The 18,767-nt window shown below is 39.0% G+C and overlaps 1 protein-coding gene across 2 annotated transcripts in view; it reads left to right on the top strand.

The window, feature by feature from the left end:
* Positions 1-980: 980 nt before the first annotated feature.
* Sln (Silnoon) overlaps positions 981-18,767 on the top strand; it is a 44,966-nt gene continuing 27,179 nt past the window's right edge. Inside the window, exons 1-2 of one of the 2 annotated variants that reach the window (XM_067771542.1) lie at positions 981-2,287; positions 7,050-7,377. In XM_067771542.1, the coding sequence (XP_067627643.1) occupies positions 7,348-7,377 (30 nt within the window). In that variant the 5' untranslated portion in view covers positions 981-2,287; positions 7,050-7,347. The remainder of the gene's footprint in view (positions 2,288-7,049; positions 7,378-18,767) is intronic. The other variant, XM_067771544.1, reaches the window with a different exon arrangement.

The raw sequence follows: 18,767 nt of genomic DNA on the forward strand, positions 1-18,767 counted from the left end.
CGGACCACAAATACGATTTTTGCGAATATCTCGATCCTTGAGCCACCTAACGGCGATTTTTTTTCTTATTATTGCGTTGTCGTCGGGTGCTGAACTATATTCCAAGTTTCAAGCTTGTAGCTTATCGGGAAGTTATTTAAATTTTAATTACAAAATTCGCGCTGGCCGGCCGGCCGTGCAGCCTGCCTGTCAAGTCAACCTAAATAAAACCGTTTAAAAACAGCTGATCGAACCTACCTTATGGAAATCAATGTAATCGATTAGTGGTGCCATACCATAACGCTAATGCCATAACCATACCATAGCAAACCAATTGGTTTTTGGTTTCTCGCCATATCCGTAACCTAAACATATTTGAGTTGGAGTATTTAATAACTTTTTGTAGATTTTATTTATTGTTTTGGATATGTTATTTTTTGTGGAATAAGTTTGTAATTTTTTGCGTTTTTTCCATTTTTATGAAAATGTCAGATGTTTAAGGTTATGGTACCATTAATCGATCACATGGTAGATGGTTATGGATATGGGTATGGTTTCGAGTATGGCATTAGGGTTAAGGAGTTTAATTAGCCCTTAAAGTAAGTAAGAAAACCAAGCATAAGGGTGATACCAATCTCATTTCCTGTTAAGAAAATAAGTAGAAAAGTAAGTTTCACTAAAAATAAGAAGCAAAACAAATAGGAAAACAACGGAAATAAATACATATGAGCATATAGGAAATGCTTATAGTCTAATATCTACGTGTTTATGTTTTTAAAAAACAATAATATCTACTGCGGCGGCGCGAGCATGGATAAAAATCTCTCACTGAACCGTCGACCAGAATCGCATGAATTCCATATGCTCTTCTAGTGTTTAGTTGTCTGTATAACTGGGTGAAAGGACAAAGGATACGAACAGATGACACTGTCACTTCGTTGCATTGAAGATAATTTTCAAATGCGTTAATTTGCAGTTGAGCATTGACTTTTTCGCGTAACGGACACGCATCAAACAGTACAGCGCATCAAAGAGCATTTGAAGACACAAGAAAAAAAATTGGAAGGCAGCAATTCACAAAAGTCTAGTACTAATTGCATAAAGGAAAAATTCTAAATAATCTTTTTTATTCAAGAAAATAAAAAAATCTAGCTAAAAAATAATAACAAATTTATAAATAATTGAAAAGGGCATACACGAAATTGAAAAAAAGGGGCGTTGGTGCCTTTTCGGGCAATATTTGCTATATCTCAATTAATTTGTGGAAACGTGCCGGTAGTGAAAAAGCTAACGTTTTTTTCTATATAAGAGATATTTTTTATGCTTAAATAGCGAGAAAAAACGCTGAGAAATAATTTCAAAAAAATAAATTAAATTTGATTACACATTTTCAAGCGTTTTAAAGCAATTTGAAGGCACTGCGGGTAGCTGTGCAGTAAAAAGGGGAGAAAATATCGATTTGTAACATATATTTAAATCGTTTGCTAACGAAAATTTTGCAAAGCAACAACAAATGATAGCGCATTGACAGTTAAGCAAGCATCGGGATAATAAGCGAACCCTGCACGAAAGGCGGTGAGCTGTGAAGTGAACTGGAGCAAATGCTAATTGGACAAAAAAAAAGAATACAAGTGAGCTGAAGTGAGCATTACAACAACAGCAAACAACAAACAGCAAAAGTAACAGCTGATAACTAAGCGAAACCCTCAGTGCTTCCCGGGTGAAGCATTTTTACTGCGAAGCGGAAACACAATAAAATAGAGACACAGAGAGAAAGTAAAGCAAGAGAGTTACAGCAAAAATAGCAGAAGAACAACAACAAAAAAGGCAACTGAGTGCGTTTAAAAAAGATTTAAAAAATACGGATTAAACTAAAGCAAAGAAAAACCACTTGTTTTCACTAACATTTCTTAATACCAAAAAAGTGTTCAAATTAAAAACTGCATTCTTAATTATTCGCATTTCGTCGTAATTCTTTGTTGTGTTTACGTCGTCATAAACTCAACTCAGCTTTGTCAATAGACAATACAATATTTTTTTTTAAACCAGCCACAACGGTTTTCGTATAAAAATTTGTTAACACTGTGCCAGTAAAAAAAAAAATTATAAAAATGTTGCCATAAAGAAAACGCACAAACGGTTGACTTGGCCTCTAGTGCAAGTTAAACTTCCTAGCGATATTTTTTTTAAAATTGTGTTTGAAGTTTACTATTTATTCAAAAATTTAAAATATTGCAATAACAAAAAGGAAAAACTAATTAATAAAAGTAACAACTCAAATTTTGTGCCAAAGGCAGCGCCTATAGAAGTAAATATACATAAATACTACAAACCAAACATGCTAAATAACTTTTAAAAATGTATCAGTAATGGAGCCTTTAGTGTTTGGAGATTTCTAAAGGGCCAATTAAACTTCCTTAAGGGCCAATTAATGGTGACTTATAACCATAAAACCATAACCAGATTAAACAGCTGATCGAACCTACCTTATGGACATCAATGTAATCGATTAATGGTGCCATACCATTACGCTAACGCCATAACCATACCATACCCAACCAATTGGTTTTTGGTGTCTCGCCATATCCATAACCTAAAAATATTTAAGGTGGTGAATTTAATAACTTTTTGTAGATTGTATTCATTGTTTTGGATACGTTATGACTAAGAGACTTTTTTTTGTGAAATATGTTTGTAATTTTTTGCGTTTTCTTCATTTTTATGAAATTTTCACGATTTTTAGGTTAAGGCACCATTAAGCGATCACAATGGAGATGGTTATGGATATGGGTATAGTTACGTCTATGGCGTTAGGGTTAAGGAAGTTTAATTCGCCCTTTAACCCTAACGCCATAGTCGTAACCATACCCATATCCATAACCATCTCCATTGTGATCGATTAATAGTGCTTTAAGCTAAAAATCGTGAAAAATTCAAAAAATGAAGAACACGCAAAAAATTACAAACATATTCCACAAACAATAAGTCTCTTAGTCAAAACGTATTCAAAACAATGAATAAAATATACAAAAAGTTAATAAATTCACCAACTAAAATATTTTTAGGTTATGGATATGGCGAGAAACCAAAAACCAATTAGTTGGCTATGTTCAACGTGACTAGCATCAGGCGTAGCAACAACGATAATAGCAAACAACTTGGCTTTCTTGCGTTGATCTAATATAGTTTCCCTCACGTGTTTTGCACAAATTTCTATAAACTCGTTCTGAATGTCTTGTAAACGTTTGTGCTGCTGTTGTGAAATCCTACCTTTCTCCAAGTATCGGACCATAATGGCTTATGAGATCTTAGATGCCCAACAAATGTCCACGTTTCTTTCACCAAGATATATACTTTCGCCTTTGAAAGCTAGGCCTCTTTCACCCAAAAATAAAATAGTGTCCAAAATTCTATATAAAATTTCTTTCCACTTTTGAGTTTCAGTGATTAGCTGTTCATTGATAACTGTATCAATTGTAGCCTTTCGAATATCCGCCAGGACAACAAATTTTAGGTCGATTTAAAGTATTGGTGCTTAACAGACGACATGGTAGGCAATAAAAAGCATTGCTACTGGCACTCCACACTAACCAGTCACGCTCCACTTTCTCTCCATTTGGCAAGATTCTGTTGAACAACGAGGTACGAAATGCCTCGTTATAACAATCACGTGGAAGAACAACCGGACACTTTTAATGACCTCGACGAATTATTTCGTTGACTTCTTCAGATCGCAAAAACTCAGTATTCACGGTACCGATATCGGAGTCGTTTAAATAATCTGGACTTTGATACAGAGTTTGTGGTATTGTTGGAAGACTTTTTGAAGATGAACCTTCATCAGTGTCACCACGAAACTTTACGATTTCGGATTCATGTAAACATACATTTTTGTTTGATGTTTTTATTGTCTCCTCACTATTCGAAGGCCCAGGAAAAAATCATTATCAATATTCGTTGCTTTTGAAATTCGGCTTAAAATTTGCACATGGAACAACTAAAGAATCTCCTGAATTAAAAAAAAAATGTTTTAGTACCTCTAATCGGGAATCCCCCCATTCTACCTCCCTCTCGACGGGCCTGGTTATGGCTTGAGTGTTATGGTATGGTGCCATTAATCGATTACATTGATTTCCATAAGGTTGGTTCGATCAGCTGTTTTATCTGGTTATGGATAAGTCACCATTAATTGGCCCTTAATGATTAAAAGCACTGTGTCAAACTAAAAAAAATACTTCACAGTGATGATATTTTTCTTCTACGCCTAGTGGAGCATAGCGAGAGCGGAATTTATATATTTTCCAAGCACTCTCAAAATCTTAAGTTACGTGTAAGAACCAGGCGTTTGTACAGTTTAGATTGGGTAAGGTTGAACTGACCGGTTCGTCAGGACCTCACATAGACTGAATGAGTCCATTATGTTACGAGAAGTTTGCTGAACGACCAAACTGAAAAATCCTATCAGAAACCAAGATCTATGTTATAAAATAACTTCGTCATCTTCGAAAATACTAGAAGCTTTCTAGGACCTTTGCTATTTGCTGCTTCTAGATCTGATAGCTGTGCTACTCCTAATAGTTTAATTCTTAGCCTGACGAGCGCAGGGCATGACCTTAAAACGAGCTCGATCGTTTCCTCCTCCCTCCAACCCACACTTCCTACAGCTGCTATCACGGACAAGGCTTAATTTAAAATCATGTGAGGCCAGAAGATAGTGTCCAGTGAGAATACCTATAATGAGCCTACAGTCACTTCTTTTCAATGATACGCGTAACTAAGTTAGTCTAAAGTTGTAAGACGTGCACATAATCTTCGACGCTTTGCAGCCCTGCGCTGCTTCCACGCCTTTACTGTTTGGTCGTTAATGTGCAACTCTCGCTTTCTTTAAACCGCGCCCAATCTACGTCTAAGGAACAAACTTCGCGAGATGCGCCATCGGTGTATACGTGTATCGCATCGTCGGTTATTTGAGCGCCCTTGCAACAACTTTCCACCTCTATTGTGGCTCTATGGTGACCCATTAGAACGCAGGTTAGGGAACCAGGTAGCCTGTTCGACTTTCCTGCAATTAAGCAAGCAGCCGATCGATATCGATCTGGATGTACTTCAATGTACTTAAGACTCTCCATGATCACCTATTTAGAGACATTGTTGAAAGCCCCAACCATGTCTAAGAAGACTCCCAAGGCGTACGCCTTATATACCAAGGCTTTGTCTGTATTTATAACCAGCCTATGCAGTGCCATGTCTATCGACTTGCCTTTGGTCGTTGTTGTTGTAGCAGTGCTTCACCCATGTAATAGGTGCGACCACTCACAAATTGTCATCAGTATTCTCTAACGGGAGTCCAAGCAAACTTTCAGTTTCAACAGGGGTGGACCAGAGTGAGAGGGATATTAGAGGCCTTGGTACCACATTGCAATTAAAGATATGGTTGGTGTCATGTGGGGACACATTGCAATCATGTTGTGTTGTGGAGAACAGTTTTTCATACATATCTATCAGCCTCTCAAAAGTTTTGGGCAGAAATGATGTTAAACCCATTAGCTGTAGTCTTTGGGATACAAATGACTGATCTTGACCGCCTTTTGTAGAAAAACGACACGGGAAATTCTCCAAGAGGTGGGTACATGATGCAGTCTTATGCACCCGTCGAATATTATTTTAAGCTATTCCACAATCGCTTTACTCGAGTTTTGTAGCATGGCTGGGAGTATACCATGTGGGACCGACGATTTAAACTAAAAGAAAGCCTTCACCGCCTATTCGATCTTAGTATCGGTCACGAGGCCCGGCTCTACGGCTTCGTGATAGAAGTGTAAAAGCGTCGAGAAGCGCTTCAAGAGCCTCTTCACTACTACTTGACCATTCCCCGTTCCCCTTCTTTATGAATCCCTGCACTATATTTACCCTAAGTAGAATTTTTCTCAAGCGCGCTGTTTTGCTGGAGCACTCGATGTCCGCACAGACATTTTTCCATGAGGCTCTCTTCACCCTGTATATTTCGCGTTTCTAGGTCCTCAACAGATGTCTGTAGTCGTCCTGCACACTTCGTACTATTTATTCACTCATACATTTTTTGACATATATTATGAAGAACAAGTTTGGTATTCTTTGCAAAAGACCGCCGCTAAATTTGCAGCATATGTTGGCAGGGTCTCGCTGAGTTAATTTAGCCATGTCTGTCTGTCCGTTTGTCTTTCTCTCTGTTTGAACGAAAACTGGTTCCTCAATTTTTGAGAAATGTCGATAAAATTCGGTGAGCAGTGAAATTTGCGTATCCCAGTAATCATATGTCGGAATCGGCAGTATCGGACCACTATAGCATATATCTCCCGTACAACCGATTGTTCGGATAAGGTTTTTCGAGAGGCAGTTTAGCAGCTAGAAGCTTGGACGTTCGCACAATTTTTACATATAAGGCAAACATTGTTGCATTAAAAAATCGTCTAGATATATAATATATATAAGATATATAATATATATATATTAGGGCGGGTCAAATTGTATGGGGAAAAATGGGGGAAAAAAACTTCAGGTGCACATCCAGTTTCTGAATCTATGGGTCATACTGAGTAATATTGTCCATGGGACCATAGGTCTGAAATGAATTGGAGCCTCCCTAATTTTGTTAGAAAATTTTATATCCCAAACGGAATCCGAATTTGACATTTATTTTCATGTATTTTATTTGTGAGAGCCGCTATTCGGATTGGGATATAAAATTTTCTAACAAAATTAGGGAGGCTCGAAATTCATTTCAATATTACCCAGTATGACCCATAGATTCAGAAAATGGATGTGCCTTTTCAACAATAAATTTGACCCACCCTAATATATATAATATAAATATATAGATTTTATAAATTTTTAAAATTTCATCACATTATTGTCCAGCTTCATTCATGAGGTCTTTGGCACAGCCCAAGACAGCGCCATCCCGTCTTGTTATTATTACCATTTATTTACATAAATTAGCAAATTTTACATACAATTTTTATTATTTCTTAATAACCGCCGTCAATTAACGCTTCAAACACATTTTTACGCAATCCGTTACTATTGGACAGCGCAGCGCCGCAACAGCAGCAGTTGCAGCAACTTCAGTTAGTTTTGCCGTTGCCGTTGTTGTCGTCGTCGTCTTAGACGTCGTTCTCGTCAATAACGCGATAGTTACTGTGGTAAACAACGTTCGCTGTTGTGTGTCCAACGTTCGCCCTCGCAGTTGTAATACAAAGTAAAAATTCCGCCGACGTTGTTATTGTCGCAACTATTCGCTTACATCAAAAAAAGCCGATTTAAACCAATGCATTTAGGTTTCAAACGTGCAAAACGCCAAAACCAAAAACGTTTTTCGATTAGTAAAAAATGTCTTTACCCCGAGAATGGAGTACTCCGGTGAGTAATGATAAAATAAAATTTTTTAATTTATATGTAAGTATGTGTTTATATCCAGTATTATAAAAATATTATAGCGTGATTCTCACTTAGCTCGTAGTGGACAGTTTCTATAACATTGTCGAATTTTCATTTGTAACAAGTAAGGAAGGCTAAGTTCGGGTGTAACCGAACATTACATACTCAGCTTAGAGCTTTGGAGACAAAATAAGGGAAAATCACCATATAGGAAAATGAACCAGGGTTACACTAGGTTGTGTTTGTATGACATGGAAGGTATTAAAGAATATTTTAGAAGGGAGTGGGCCATAGTTCTATAGGTGGATGCCATTTTAAGAATTTTTTATTTGTCTAGAATACTTTTAATGCTATAAGTCGAACAAAATTCTACCAATCCTTGTGAAATTTGGTAAGGGCATCGCTTCTATGATGATAACTGTTTTCTGTGAAAATGGACGAAATCGGTTGACGCCACGCCCAGTTTTTATACACAGTCGACCGGCTGCACTTCCGCTCGACCGTTAACACGATAACTTGAGCAAAAATTGATATATCTTTACTAAACTTAATTCACGTACTTATCTGAACTCACTTTATCTCGGTATAAAAAATGGCCGAAATCCGACTTTTTCGATATCGAAAATTTCGAAAAATGAAAAAATTACATAATTCTTTACAAATACGAAAAATGGAATCATGGCAGGAATACTGTTCGTGGTATTACATATATAAATAAATTAGCGGTACCCTACAGATGATGTTCTGGGTCACCCTGGTCCACATTTTGGTCGATATCTCGAAAACGCCTTCACATATACAACTAAGGGCCACTCCCTTTTAAACCCTTCATTAGTACCTTTAATTTGATACCCATATCGCACAAACACATTCTAGAGTCACCTCTGGTCCATCTTTATGGCGATATCCCGAAATGGCGTCCGCCTATAGAACTATGGCCCACTCCCTTTTCAAATACTCTTTGATACCTTCCATTTGATACCCATGTCATACAAATACATTCCAGGGTTACCCTAGGTTCATTTTCCTACATGGTGATTTTCCCTTATTTTATCTCCAAAGCTCTCAGCTGAGTATGTAATGTTCGGTTACTCCCGAACTTAGCCTTCCTTACTTGTTTTTATTTAGAACACATATAGTAATAGGAGTAACGTTTCTGCCAAATTTCATCATGATATCTTCAACGACTGCCAAATTACAGCTTGCAAAACTTTTAAATTACATTCTTTTAAAAGTGGGCGGTGCCACGCCCATTGTCGAAAATTTTACAAATTTTCTATTCTGCGTCAAAAGGCCAACCCACCTACCAAGTTGCATCGCTTTATCAGTCTTTGGTAATGAATTATCGCACTTTTTCGATTTTTCGACATTTTCGATATCGAACAAGTAAGGAAGGTTAAGTTCGGGTGTAACCGAACATTACATACTCAGTTGAGAGCTATGGTGATAACATAAGGGAAAATAACCATGTAGGTAAATGAACCGAGGGAAACCCTGGAATGTGTATCAAATGAAAGGCATTAAAGAGTATTTTATGAGGGAGTGGGCCATAGTTCTATAGGTGGACGCCATTTAGGAATATAGCCATAAAGGTGGATCAGGGTTGACTCTAGAATGCGTTTGTACGATATGGGTATCAAATGAAAGGTGTTAATGAGTATTTTAAAAGGGAGTGGGCCTTAGTTCTATAGGTGGATGTCGTTTCGAAACATCGCCATAAAGGTGGACCAGGGGTGACCCTAGAATTTGTTTGTACAATATGGGCATCAAACGAATGGTGTTAATGAGTATTTTAAAAGGGAGTGGGCCTTAGTTCTATAGGTGGATGCCGTTTCGAAATATCGCCATAAAGGTGGACCAGGGGTGACTCCAGAATGTGTTTGTACGATATGTGTATCAAATTAAAGGTATTAATGAGGGTGTTGTATAGGTGGTCGCCTTTTCGAGATATCGCCATAAAGGTTGACCAGGGGTGACCCTAGAATTTGTTTGTACAATATGGGTATCAAAAGATAGGTGTTAATGAGTATTTTAAAAGGGAGTAATCCTTAGTTCCATAGGTGGACGCCGTTTCGAGATATCGCCATAAAGGTGGACCAGGGGTGACCCTAGAATTTGTTTGTACAATATGGGCATCAAACGAAAGGTGTTAATGAGTATTTTAAAAGGGAGTGGGCCTTAGTTCTATAGGTGGACGCCGTTTCGAAATATCGCCATAAAGGTGGACCAGGGGTGGCTCTAGAATATGTTTGTACGATATTGGTATCAAATTAGAGGTATTAATGAGGGTTTTAAAAGGGAGTGGTGGTTGTTATATAGGTGGTCGCATTTTCGAGATATCGCCATAAAGGTGGACCAGGGGTGACCCTAGAATTTGTTTGTACAATATGGGTATCAAAAGAAAGGTGTTAATGAGTATTTTAAAAGGGCGTGGGGCTTAGTTCTATAGGTGGACGCCTTTTCGAGATATCGCCATAAAGGAGGTCCAGGGGTGACTCTAGAATGAGTTTGTACGATATGGGTATCAAATGGTATTAATGAGTTTTAAAAGGGAGTGGTGTGAAGGCGTTTTCCAGATATCGATCAAAATGTGGACCAGGGTGACCCAGAACATCATCCGTTGGGTACCGCTAATTTATTTATATATGTAATACCTGCCAAGATTTTAAGGGTTTTTTATTTCGCCCTGCAGAACTTTTTCATTTTCTTCTACTTAATATGGTAGGTGTCACAACCATTTTATAAAGTTTTTTCTAAAGTTATATTTCGCGTCAATAAAACAATCCAATTACCATGTTTCATCCCTTTTTTCGTATTTGGTATAGAATTATGGCATTTTTTCATTTTTCGTAATTTTCGATATCGAAAAAGTGGGCGTGGTCATAGTCGGATTTCCTTCATATTTCATACCAAGATAAAGTGAGTTCAGGTAAGCACGTGAACTAAGTTCATTAAAGATATGTCGATTTTTGCTCAAGTTATCGTGTTAACGGCCATGCGGAAGGACAGACGGACGACTGTGTATAAAGAATGGGCGTGGCATTAACCGATTTCGCCCATTTTCACAGAAAACAGTTAACGTCATAAAATCTATGCCCCTACCAAATTTCACAAGGATTGGTAAATTTTTGTTCGACTTATGGCGTTAAAAGTATCCTAGACAAATTAAATGAAAAAGGGCGGAGCCACGCCTATTTTGAAATTTTCTTTTATTTTTGTATTTTGTTGCACCATATCATTACTGGAGTTGAATGTTGACATAATTTACTTATATACTGTAAAGATATTAAATTTTTTGTTAAAATTTTACTTTAAAAAATTTTTTTTTTTAAAAGTGGGCGTGGTCCTTATCCGATTTTGTTAGTTTTTATTAAGCGTACATATAGTAATAGGAGTAACGTTCCTGCCAAATTTCATCATGATATCTGCAACGACTGCCAAATTACAGCTTGCAAAAGTTTTAAATTACCTTCTTTTAAAAGTGGGCGGTTCCACGCCCATTGTCCAAAATTTTACTAATTTTCTATTCTGCGTCATAAGTTCAACTCATCTACCAAGTTTCGTCGCTTTAGCTGTCTTTTGTAATGAATTATCGCACTTTTTCGGTTTTTCGAAATTTTCGATATCGAAAAAATGGGCGTGGTTATAGTCAGATATCGTTCATTTTAAATAGCTATCTGAGATGAATACTCAGGAACCTACATACCAAATTTCATCAAGATACCTCAAAATTTACTCAAGTTATCGTGTTAACGGACGGACGGGCGGACGGACATGGCTCAATCAAATTTTTTTTCGATCCTGATTATTTTGATATATGGAAGTCTATATCTATCTCGATTCCTTTATATATGTACAACCAACCGCTATCCAATCAAACTTAATATACTTTGTGATCTCTGCTCAACTGAGTATAAAAAGTGGGCGTGGTCATAGTCCTATTTCGTTCACTTTAAATCTGAGATGAGTGCCCAGGAATTTACATACCAAATTTCATTAAGATACCTCAAAATTTACTCAAGTTATCGTGTTCACGGACAGACAGACGGACGGACGGATGGACGGACATGGCTTAATGAATTTCTTTTTTTGCCTAGATCATTTTGATATGTAGAAGTCTATATCTATCTCGATTAGTTTATGCCGTTACGGGGTACCGTTATGCGAACAAAATTAATATACTCTGTGAGCTCTGCTTAGCTGAGTATAAAAACAATACGCACATAGCAAAAAGGCGTGGATACCAAGTACTGCGGATATTCTATGTGTAAACATACAAGATAAGAAACTGGCAACATTCCGTTAACGAATCTTTATTTTAGTCACCTTTTACGACAGGCATACCAGCGTATACCAAGCCCGATAACCTGCTGGGGTAATTTTCATCGTGCCTTTTGTAAAATTTTGTGAATAACTACAAAAAATCACCCATTTGTTTATTTTTGCCATTATTTCCAAAGAAACAGCAGTGCATACATATCTTCGTGCATTTGCATACATAAAATGCGTAGATATGCTCAGAGACCTTACAGTCTTGGTTACTGTGCTGGTTGGTTGCTGTTCTGTCCGGCCGGCGAGACCGAGCCCAAGTAGCGTTCTAGATGCCAAGTGGTTAGTTCTATAAACCTGTTGATGTCATTTAACGAGCCATTTGATACCTCTGTTAGATTGGACAGCATGAAACCGCTTAGAGTTGGGTACCTGATATTAGCCAGACCTGGATATTCGCAGAGGATATGGGTGACAGTTTTCTTGCAATCTTCTTGGTTGCAACTTCTGCACCTGTCATTGAAGGGTGTCCTCAATATTTGGGCTAAATGGCCAATTTAATGTAGTTGTGGCTGCATCCTAAGTATATGTAAGTATGCCACTTTTCATTAATGCTAAATTTACTGCGACTGCTTCAGTGATTGCTGTCAGTTTATCTGGTTTTTTACTGGCGTCTATATTTCTGTGACCTGGTATACATCTGAGTGTAATATTCGCTGAGGTTGCTGCATTGCGCGGCACCTTCTTACAGTTCTGCTTGAAAGACACCAGATGACTTTGGGAAACGGATATAGAGTATGACTTCTAGCTGTTCGGAGACAACTGCACCAACACCACAGCCAATTTTGGAACTCTCAGTGTAGAACGAGGTGACACCCTTACATACCATATCGGCTGACCAATCCTTTCTCGAGGGTATCCTCCCCTTAAGGTTATTATCAAGTTCAATGTAGGCGAAAGATAATCTGTATTGTAGTCTTACACACTACTTCTAGGCTATTGGATGGATGCAATGGATTCCCCAGGGGCGAAGGACAAGAATTTGTTGGGATGGGTTCTCGGCATCAGGGAAATGAAGGTAATGAATAGGCAGACTAACTCGCTAAGCAGGTTGCATTCTATGGTCCAGAGCCCTTCTGTGGGCTCAGGGAGACCTTTACTTAGGGAAACCATAAGTAACTGGGAAAAAGAGGTGCACACAACAATTGGCTTGATTGCTCTGAGCAAAGGCAGGACAAACAAATTGCTTGTACTCCTAGCAACGAGAGTATCAGCCAAACTCATTGATCTAAGCAGAGAGGGCCTACGAACGCTTACTAGGTATTATAAGGGAGACTGTTGATATTGCTCAAGGTGCTTAGTTTGCTACATGTGGCAGCACGCCACCTTTAATGACACGCCAATGTCAAAAGTGCATAGAATGTGAATAGTCTGGGGTTGCCCTTGCCGCAAGGAGTACAAGAATTCGTATGCTTAGTGGCGGACCTGCAAAGCTACAGGGTAGTCTCTAAATATGGCATGTAGATTAAAGGTTTTGAAGTACAGTGTGACCAAAAAGACTGTCGGATTCTTCTCCCTTTCGGCTTTTCTACAGGATTGCTAACATTGGTGTTGGCGTCTATTGTGGAGTGGCCTGTGCGAAAGCTATGCTGACGGTGGAACAAACCACTTCCATTTTCTCAAAAGTGAGAGAGGACGACCACCCTAATGTAAAAAAAAACTAAAATGCACTTGAACTTTTCAATTCCAAAAAAACAATGTGTTTGCTGCATTACTAAGTAAGTTTAAATCATGGGTTTCCAAAAATTGAAAGTAATTGCGCTTTCGTATACGCAAGGAGAGCACAATTGTGCTATGGAACGCAAACCGCTGGTTTACATGTAGACAATGCATACTTTGTTATACTTTTACAATGTTCGAATCAAATGAATCACGACATAAATGTCGAGGTTTTCATGACAAATGCATGCAATGTTTGTTTGTATGTGTGAAGGTTGGAGAAAAAACTGTGTTAAGGCTTTTGAGCTCATGCGAATTCGGTTTGTGATGACTAAGCATTTCTTTTTCTAGGCTGTTCCTATTAAAAATACATTTTTCATATAACCAAAGGACATACTCGTTATTATTTAGAATGTATTAACTGAAATATTTCATTGAGCCAGAGTTTAGCAAACAGAACGTGTAATGTTTGTATAAGGTATGTGAACCGATTTTTAACCCAACGGTTTTTGTGCCAGATAACCGATTTGTTCTGTTAAATATTTGAACCATTAACTGAACCGAAATCGTTCACAGATACATGGACTGAAAGTCCATTGTATTACCAGAAGTTTGCTCAACGACCAAACTGAAAAACCCTATCAGACACCAGGACCTTTGTATTGTACCGAATTTCGGGAAATTCCGTTCATCTGAACCTTCTGCTAACGTTCGAATCGCTAAACTGTTGAATAAATCATTCTAATATTCTGTATTGCAAAATGGTCTTTATTAGACTACTTTGGGAGTAGTACAATTATACTTCACTTCGCAACTGATAGCGTGTTTAGATCAAACTGAATACTGACTACTCAGCTTGCGCAGCTTTTATACTCTCCGTTGCTTCATGCGCATATTTCTACTAAATCTAGACGCTTCGCCTTCTATTACTGCTGTATCTCATGCTTTGTTATTGAGCTACATATATGTATGCGTGTGTATGTATGAGTAACAACTTCGGCTGATGACTGCATCTGTGTGTGAGGTATCTCTTCGTTGCCTTGTATATAAGAGTGGCTGCTTCATGTTTTTGTTGTTGCGTGATTATTAACTAGCCTAGTGATGTCAACATTCGCCACAGTATGTTATAAAATAACTCTGTCCCCTTGGAAAATACTAGAACATTTCTAGAATCTATGCTACTTGCTGCTTCTAGATCTGACTGATGTCCCACTCTTAATAGCTGGAGTCTTAGCCTGGCGAGCGGTGGGTATGAGCACAAAACGTGCTCCATCCTTACTTCCTCCATCCAACTGACAAAGCCTAATTTGAAAGCATGTGATGCCAGAAGGCCATCATGAGAATTCAGTTCCCCCTTTTCAATGATATGAGTAATTTTGTTAGTCTGAGGCACTTGATTCCACGCCTTTCCTGCTTGATCGATAACGTGTAACTCTCGCCTTTAATTTAATACCGCCCAATGTGATTGGGGCGTCTACGGCGCAAGTTCCAAGGCCTGCTCCCTTTTTAGCTACCTCATCTGCTTGTTCTTTTCCATCTATTCCCATATGCTCACATTCTAATACACTTTAAGATATTTTTTATGAGAGATTATAGGTATAATTGGTACTAGTAATGTTAATTCGGCTGCAGTTTCAGGCTATTTTCCTCCAGTTTGGGTTTTCTAATGCTTTAGTCAAGGCTACTATGTTCCGCCTAAAAAATACTAGTGATCTGGCAGCTTTTAGAAACTCTTTATTTCCGGATCAGCGCAGTGTACCGCAAATCCTACACCATCCTTTACCTTGGAATAAGTGTATCGACTCGCCTGCCATTTGAGCAACCTTGCCCCAGTCTTGCACTTATATTGTGGCTCGAAAAGAATCATAGAGTGCCGGATAGGGAGCTAGTGTGTATGTTCGTCCTATATTTCATGACGCTACGCTATGCTGCAGTTTTTAACGCTATGCTCTTCGCCACTACGTCTACAGGTAGAATGCGCAGAATGGCATACAGTGCAGTTATCGGGGTTTGTTTTCAGGGCTCTGGTTATGACAAGCATTGACAGCCTGCATATCCCCTCAAATTTTTTGAGCTAGGTACTTTTTTGTGTGCCCGTGCACCAAACAAGGACTCAATAGTATAAAATAGGCTTTACAATCGCTATAATCGCCTGCTAGCTAAAGCCTAGTCCATTTCGGAACCTTATACCTCCTTGTGAACAAGACGATATTCGTCTTCTCAGCATTAACACTCAACCTGACATTAGATGTCCAAGTATATATCTCCCGTAGCGCACGATCCATCAATGAGTTAATTGTTGGAAGGTACTTTTCACTTATGACAATTACAATGTAACGGGTCTCAAATCGTGCCGCCTTAGTACTTGGTTGATGATGAGCACCACAACAGAGGTGATAATACTCCTCCTTGCGGCGTGCCCTGTCTACGGAGTTTGTGGCCTCAGAAAGCCCCCACTGCGAAGTAATCCTCCTGCGATTAAGGATGCAGCCGATCTATCTGGGAAGGGCTGGATGTACTTCAATGTACTTTAGACATTCCATAATTGCCTGCTTAGAGACATTGTTGAAAGACGCTACAATGGCTAAGACGACTTCTAAGTCGGATTCCTTATATTCCAATGCTTATTTCCACGCTTATTTCCGCCGTGGTGTGCTGGTTGCGTGCTCCGCCTACCATACCGAAGACCCTGGGTTTTTTTTCCAATTAGAAAATTTTTCTAAGCGGGGTCGCTTCTCAGTGAAAACTCATCTGCCTCGACGACGTCGTTCGGAGTCGGCATTAAACAAGTAGGTACCGTTCCGCCAATTTGTAGGAAAAAATAAAAGGAGCACGACTCAAATTCGAAGAGAAACTCAGCCTTAAATCTGGAGGTTATTTTATTTCTCTATATTTATAACCACCCTGTGCAATGTCATGTCTACCAACTTGCCTTTTGGTGTACGCATGTTGTGTTCGTTTAGGCGAACAGTTTTTCATCCATCTTGTATTTTATGTACACATTTATCAGTCTCTCAGAGGTTTCGGGAAGAAATTATGTTAAGCTAATGTGCTTCTAGTCTTTGGGATACATTTGACCGATTTTCCCATCATTTAGTAGGAAAACTAAAGGAGCAGTTTTCCAAGAGTGCAGTACATGATTCAGTCTTATGCACTCATCGAATATTATTTTAAGCCATTCAACGATGGCTATACGGCACGGCGATTTAAACTAAGAGAAAGTCTTCACGGCGCATTCGATCTTGGTAACGGTCACCAAATCTGGCACTACCCGCTCCGTGATCGCTGTGTAAGTGCTGACTGCTGGCTCTTCTGCATCATCTACCGATGAGAAATGTTCCCCGATCTTCCTCTTTATTAGTCCCTGAACTAAATTTCCTCTTGATAGGACTTTCCTCAACCGCGCTTTTTCACTCACCCGATTTCCGCAAAGAAATTTTTGCATGACTCTCTTTGCCCTGGAAACGTATAAGGTAGTGATAGAACTTTTAGAAAAAGTATCGATACCGGTACTCATATAAAATACTCGGATCAAAGTATCGATGTTAGTACTCATACTCAGTAAAAGGTATCGAGTATACTCGATCCAAGTGAGTACTTCGCAATTTTTACCAAAAGTTAAGAAACTTTTTTAAATGAGATATTTTTTGATTTTAGTAGCAAACAAGTAAGGAAGTTAAATTTTGGACGAAACCGAACATTATATACCCATTTGCACGCTCTTACATATATTTTATGGATACATTTTAAGAGAAACGTCACGTACATTAAATGATTTAAAAAAAATTTTGATGAACTTATGGCATTGAAAAAAAGTTCTTTCAGTTAGGTTAGGTTAGGCGGTAGCTGTCCTGGTCCGTTGTGATACCACATACATTAAAACAAAGGCGACGAAGCTATAGTTTCTTAGAGAATCGTTGCGTAGCAACAAAATATTCTCGAATGAGACCGATCTCAGCCTTGGATAAATCCTCCAAGTAAGTCGCGACCGAAGTACTTTCGCCTAGTTCTTGCAAAAGCTGGGCTATCAAACATAAAGTTATTCGATGATTCCACCTCATCATCCTCCATACAGCTGCAGCAGGATGGGGTTTCCAGTATAGTTAGACGAACCGCATGGACTGCCATTAGACAGTGCCCGGTGAAAACCCTAACGATCATTGATAGATGAGCTTTGGTGAACCCAATTATTTCGGCATACCTCCTGCTATCCACTTCTGGCCAGATAGACCTTGCTACCCTGCAAGCGGTGGTGTCCGCTCAACGCTTTCTGAGCTGACTCCAGACCCATTTATGCAGGATCAAACCACAGGTGGCCAGCAGATTCCCGAAATCCCTACAGCCATTTTCATCCAGTTCAGTTTTACCGATGCGGGCTAGGAGATCCGCTTGACAGTTGCCCGAGATATCACTCTGGTCTGGGACCCAGATAATCTTAATCATGAAACAGTTCGATGCAATCGCAAGCGAGGTCAGGCACTCCCAAAACACCCTCGATCGCGTTATAGTTGAACTCAAGGCATTGATAGCCGCTTGACAATCGCAGTAGATATTAAATTCAGTAACCGTAGTAGTACTGTATATCATTTCAACCACCGCATTTTTAATCGCAGCAACTTCCGCTTGGAAGACGCTGTAGTAATCAGTCAACCTTAACTTGCGGCTTACATTTATCTCTTGACAAAAGACCGCCCACCAACCTTTTCGTCCAACTTCGAACCATCCGTGAGCAAGTTAGCCGGTCCCCTGCCCCAGATGAGTGCTCTTCCCCATTGCTCTCTCGGGAGAATGACTGGGGTGAAAGTTGCACAGTGAGCAGCTATCGGCATACAATAGTCTGTCCTGTCAGGGATAAAGTCGAACACTCTTACCTTTATAGGGTGTCCGAAGTCAGAAAACACATAGCCCATATCACGAAGCCTGACCAACGACCGGGCCGAGGCCGCCTTTCCCGCAATATCACTGGATATATATGTTCAGCATGACATTTAATGCCAAGGTAGGTGTTGTTCTAAGAGCGCCGTCGATACCAATAGGCGCCGTGCGGAGCTTTTACCACATCGTCGATGATCGAATCAGTTTGTGATTGAGTTATGGTGTTAATGGATCGAACTGTGTTGATCTTAAACAGGTAGACTATCGGCACTTGGTAAAGTATCGGGGAAATTTATCGCGGTGAAGTATCGATGCTTTTCTAAGTACTTGGAAAAAAGCATCGAGTACGAAATACTCGAGTATTTTTTGGAAAAGTGTCGATACTACTCACTCAGTAGGTACTCATAACGATCTATCACTACGTATACGTAGTTACGTATACGCCCTGTAGTGCCAGGCACCAGTGCTATGTATGCATATTTGTATATAAAATGCATACGTATGTACAT

The sequence above is a fragment of the Eurosta solidaginis genome, chromosome 3 (genome assembly GCF_040869045.1).
Source record: "Eurosta solidaginis isolate ZX-2024a chromosome 3, ASM4086904v1, whole genome shotgun sequence".
In the NCBI taxonomy this organism is placed as follows: Eukaryota; Metazoa; Arthropoda; class Insecta; order Diptera; family Tephritidae; genus Eurosta; species Eurosta solidaginis.